Below are 5,420 nucleotides of genomic sequence, written 5' to 3'. Positions count from 1 at the left end.
CTCTTCCACAATTTATATTGCTAATGCCAAGAGATTTCAGAACACTCATAACTTTTAAGTGTTGCAAAAATATTCCCGCTCTCCCCACCCCACCACGTGGAGCTGAACGTGTGATGTAAACATTTTGGTTCAAAAGTGTTGCAAAATGAATGACCGTTTGTTCCAGTGAAACACCAGTGGCACGGGGCCAGGCAGGCAGTGGAGATTATTGTTCTTGGAGCTCTCTGTGCTGATAATTAAAGCAACGCAGTGTTTACAGAGGAAAAGCAGGAAGAAGGTTGGAGCATCGTGCTGTCTAAAAGGAAAGTTAAACAAACAGCCCTGAACGCAGCCCCTGTCCTGTTTCAGCACTGCTGCTGCTGGAGCTCGGTTCATAGAAAGCTGGGAGCGCCAATTCCAGGGGATTTGGGGTTTTTACAGACTTGGAAAGCCTGTGGAATGTACTTTTTGACATCAGGTGCATATTTTAGCAACTCATTAACCTCTTGTCACTTTAATCCGAGCGGCTACATCCTGGCTCCGTGCTGCTGCGGCGACGCTCACGAGAAGGGGGAAGCATCCAGTGGGATGGGAAGGGGGGATCCCCAGCTCCAGTGGGCACGAAGCCATGAACAGAAAGTGTGTCAAAGCTGAGGCCCAGCAGAAAAATCCTTAACCCTTAATCCCTTAACGTCAAAGGGCTCTGCACAAAGGCAGCAGAGCACGTGGGCTGGCAGGCTCTGCCACCACAGCGCCGCGACGGCCACGGACCACCAGGGAGTGAGGACACCAGCCCCCCAGCAGCCCCCTCAGGGTCCTCCCTGCCCTCAGCACAGCAACCTCCATCAGATGAAGTGACCGTGTCCCAGGCTTCCCGTGGTCACCTAACAGCACCCATGGAGGCAGCTTGGGGTTGGAGGACCAGCACAGCGTCCCTCGAGAGCCCACAACACCCTCCTGACTGTCACCACCTCTCAAGGCACAGCAAGAGGACAAGGAGGAACAGGCAGCATGTCCTGACCTGCCTGGGGTTTATTTTTAAGCACAAACGTAGAATCAGAGAATGGTTTTGGTTGAAGAGACCTTTCAGATCATGGAGTCCAACTGTTCCCCCAGCACTGCCAGGTCCCCACTGCCCCGTGTCCCTCACACCACATCTCCACGGCTTGGGAACCCCTCCAGGGGTGGGGCCCTGGGCAGCCTGGCACCAGCCTCCACAGCCCTGGTGGTTCCTCAGCTCCAACCTAAACTGCCACTGGCACAACCTGAGGCTGCTTCCTCTTGTCCTATCCCTTGTTCCTTGGGAGCAGAGCCCAAACCCCACCTGGCTCCAGGCTCCTGTCAGGAGCTGTGCAGAGCCAGAAGGTCTCCCCTGAGCCTCCTTTGCTCCAGGCTCAGCACCCCCAGCTCCCTCAGCTGCTCCTCACCAGACTCTGGCTTTAGACCCTTCCCCAATGACTACACTGAAGGCCAGTGAATGACCAATGATCCTTCCCCACGGTATCTGCTACGCCACATCTCAAAGAGGGCACAGGCTGATGGCTCCTCCTGAGCAGAGAGCAAACAAGTCAGCACGAGCACTGAGAGCATCCTCACCTCAGAGGTGGCCAGAGTGACCTCAGAGTAGCTGTCCTTCCCCTTCACTGGAGGATCACCTCGTACAGGCTCTGAGCACAGCACTCAGTCCACAGGGAACTGATATCACAGAGGCACCAAACAACATCCTGACTTATTATCCCTGGGAACAGTTTGCATCCATCTGCACCAGAACAGCCATCTCCAGAAATGAGATTTTTTCCAGCTCTAGTGACTCCTCTTTAATTAGAGAGGCCAGGGACTGGTCTGAGCTCAGAGGAGGAGGCTGCAGCAGAGGTAACCCTGGGGTCCTTCCCTTCCCAGCCCTCAGTCCCACAGCGAATTTCCACCACGCCATGGCAGAGCAGTGACCTACTTTGCACCTTCAGCAACAACAGGAGAGCTTTTAAAGAGGGAAGGGCATTGAACTTGCAAGTAAAGCAGGGTCCAGTTTTTCAAGCCAGAATAATAGTGTGCTTATTTAGAATCATGGAATCATTAAGGTTGGGAAAGACCTCCAAGATCAAGTCCAACCGTCAACCCAACGCTGCCGTGGCCACTAAACCCTGTCCCCAAGTGCCACATCCACACGTTTTCTGAACCCCTCCAGGGATGGAGACTCCACAACCTCCCTGGGCAGCCTGGGCCAACACCTCCCCACTCTGTCAGGAAAGAAATTCTTCCAAACATTCAACCCAGACCTCTCCTGGTGCAGCTTCAGCCCATTTCCTCTCGTCCTGTCGCTGGTTACCTGGGAGAAGAGACCAACCCCCACCTCACTCCAACCTCTGTTCAGGGAGTTGTTGAGAGCCAGAAGGTCTCCCCCTTCAGCCTCTTCTTCTCCAGACTAAACAACCCCAGGTCCCTCAGCCACTCCTCACAAGCCACGTCCCCCAGGCCCCTCACCTGCTTGGCTGCCCTTCTCTGGACCTGCTCCAGCCCCTCAAGGTCTCTCTTAGACTGTTTGTTTGCCCTTGCTGGACGCTGTGTGAGCGTGCTGAAGGAAAAGGCTTTCTGCTTTACATTCAACTTATTTATTTTCATTAAATTTCAGAGGTTAGCAAAATTAAACCTACCTAGCTGCTAATAACAGGCTTACAAAGTCTGCCTGGGCTGGGGACAGCGTGTTGCCCTGATGCTTGGAAAAACTGTGTAGCTTTAGGCTCAGCTTGCCACCTAAGTCCTGGAACAGAGCCTAGACTTTGGCATGTGCACACTGCTCCAGAGCAAACGATTTCCCTGCATATCCAACCCCCAGCAAAACTGCCCTGGGTACTGTGTGGCTACCACAAGAAATGAAAAAAAAGACCCTGGCATTTAAAAGCTCTACCATGTTAACAAGGTAAAGCTGTAAAAGATGACAATTCCCCTCGCCAGTTGTAATGGAGACATTAAACAGCCAGACTGGAGCGTGTTCGGGTAGGAACCGAGCTGCCAAGAGAGCTGGTAAGTGGAAAATGATGATTTGGATCTTGCGTGTGGGTGTAAACACAGCAGTCTCTACAAATTTTATCTGTCACATTCATTTACTGCTGGCATGCTACCCATTTGCTCGAGCTACAGGGGGGAAACCCTGGCTCTGCCAGCCTTCCAAACGAGGATGGTCTTTTCCGTGTCCACGTTGGGATTTACACTTCTATTTAAAGGCTGTTCCCACTCTGGCCAGGCACGTAGGGCTCACTTCCATTCTGCTGCAGAAGGTAATGCTGCTAGGAATGTGAAAATAGCCTGGTCTGCTGTCCCAGCCCTCCACGTGCCAATGGAAACCCTCATTGATAACCAGGTGACTGGAAACATGCAAACAACTTCCCAGCACTAGTGAGGCCAGCAGAACCAGGGCAGGGACTGGGTACTGGGGAGGCTGCCCCTCGAATCTTGGGGTCAGTCCTGGGCCACTCACTTCAAGAAGGACCTTGAGGGGCTGGAGTTTGGCCAGAGAAGGACAACAAAGCTAGGGAAGGGTCTGGAGCACAAGCCTGGTGAGGAGTGGCTGAGGGACCTGGGGGGGCTGAGCCTGGAGCAAAGGAGGTTTTTTTGCCCTTTGAGGGTTGCCCAGGGCTGTGCCAGGCTGCCCAGGGCAGTGGTGGAGTCCCCACCCCTGGAGGGGTTCCCAAGCTGTGGAGATGTGGGGTGAGGGACACGGGGCAGTGGGGACCTGGCAGTGCTGCGGCAATTGCTGGACTCCATGATCTGAAAGATATCTTCTTTCAGACACACTAAAACCACTCTCTGATTTTAACTCTCCAAAGTCAACGTCTGTGTGATCCTCCAGGTGCTCTCAGAGAAATCTGGGAGACAGGGAGCAGGCACCAGCGTGTGCTGCCCTGCGGGGGCCCAGCAGCCAGGTGCCGACACAGCCCCGCTGCCTTCCCTGGCACTAAATCACTCCCTTCCAGAAAAGGGGGAAATCCATCACTGCTGCAGCTGGACCAGAAGCAACGTGTTACACCGAGGATCTGTTTGGCCCAAACGACCTTCAATCCCAAGTGAAACATTCCCCCCTTCCCCATCTGGGTAACAAAAGGGTCACAACTGAACGAGAAGCGGGCTGTAAAATCTTCCGATTAAAACCAAACAGCAAACCAGATGGTATCTATCCCTTCCAGATCCCCGTGACCCTCTGCCCTCACGAGGGCTCCTCGTGCACCACGCCTGCAGGGAGTGGGGAAGGGCAGGTACTCACGACTGGCAGGCAAAAGACATGCCAAAGATGGGGATGCAACGGAAGATGCCCTCCCAGCGGGTGTAGCTGACACGCTGCAGCCACTGCCCGCTGAAGAGCCCGTGCTTGAAGGACGACAGCACAACCTGCAGAGAGAAAGGACAGGGGTTAAGATCCAGCCCAGAAGGACTTCACAGCAACGTTGGGATGAAAGGCAGCTCTGTGAGGAACAGCTCATGCTGCCTACTGCAGCACCACGCTTCAATAAATACGACTTGCCCCAGCTCTTCTAGTCCAACCCCCCCTCCCCAGCTTCCCACCACACCCATACACTTGAATAAAACTCCCAGCAAACTCCAAGGGCCCCTTGCCACCGAGGATCCTGGGGTGTACTTTAAAAGATTGACAGCATTCCCCCCTTGTTTGAGGCCATCAGACATCACAGCCTGCACCAGGGTGGAACAATTTCCACTGACACATTGAACTGGGAGAATTATTGCTCCTGGCAATTTCTTTTGCACGCTTTTAAAGGCGTTTTTTAAATCCAAACGGAAAGCAACGTTTGCCTTGGAGAATCCTGTTCAACAGAGAGAGAGAGACAAAGGTTCCTCAAACAGGACCCCACCTGCATGCTGCTATTCCTCAGCCACTTAACACCACCAGCTCACCAAAGAGAAGGATAAACCTCAGGAAAACAGGGGGAGTGAGGCACCCGGGCGAGGTCGGGGGAGCTCTTGTGCCATTGACAGGGAAACTGGCAGGCATTGGGTTGCACAGGAAACAGAAGGTAAATATGTCTGAATGCCTGTTTATAATATCTCCTGAATGGGGTTTTTCTAATCCCCTGAGATTATGTTTTAGGGCAGCCAACTCTCATGAAATGTTGTGGTTTTCTTAAAGGCACAGCTCCTGGAACACAGCAGTTGTGTAAAATGCTCGTGTAGTTTCCAGCCTCCTTACAGAGGCATGACCCAGCACAAACTGCTAAAAAAAAAAGTGGAAAGAATTTCCACCCCTCCCTTTTCTTTCAGTTCTTCCAGTTTGGGCGAGACAGGGAGCACCACGAGCAAACCACACAAGCATCCAGGAGGTGAAAGTTGAGGATGTTAAAAAGCCAGGGGAAGTGTCCAGCTCTCAGGACCTGGAGGTACAAAGCAGGGCTCGCCCAAGCCAAGCTGCTTGAGGCAACGCTCAGCTTACCCTG

General features: G+C 53.2%; 1 protein-coding gene across 1 annotated transcript in view; it reads right to left on the bottom strand.

Annotated features, from left to right (window-relative positions):
• SLC38A10 (solute carrier family 38, member 10) overlaps positions 1-5,420 on the bottom strand; it is a gene marked incomplete at both ends in the record, with an annotated part of 19,314 nt that overhangs the window by 10,188 nt on the left and 3,706 nt on the right. Inside the window, one exon of the mRNA XM_008947436.1 lies at positions 4,238-4,362. Within this exon, the coding sequence (XP_008945684.1) occupies positions 4,238-4,362 (125 nt within the window). The remainder of the gene's footprint in view (positions 1-4,237; positions 4,363-5,420) is intronic.

Source organism: Merops nubicus, unplaced genomic scaffold (genome assembly GCF_000691845.1).
Source record: "Merops nubicus isolate BGI_N331 unplaced genomic scaffold, ASM69184v1 scaffold30019, whole genome shotgun sequence".
Taxonomy (NCBI): Eukaryota; Metazoa; Chordata; class Aves; order Coraciiformes; family Meropidae; genus Merops; species Merops nubicus.
The sequence above is the reverse complement of the archived record's forward strand: the minus strand, read 5'-3'. Positions and strand labels throughout refer to the sequence as shown.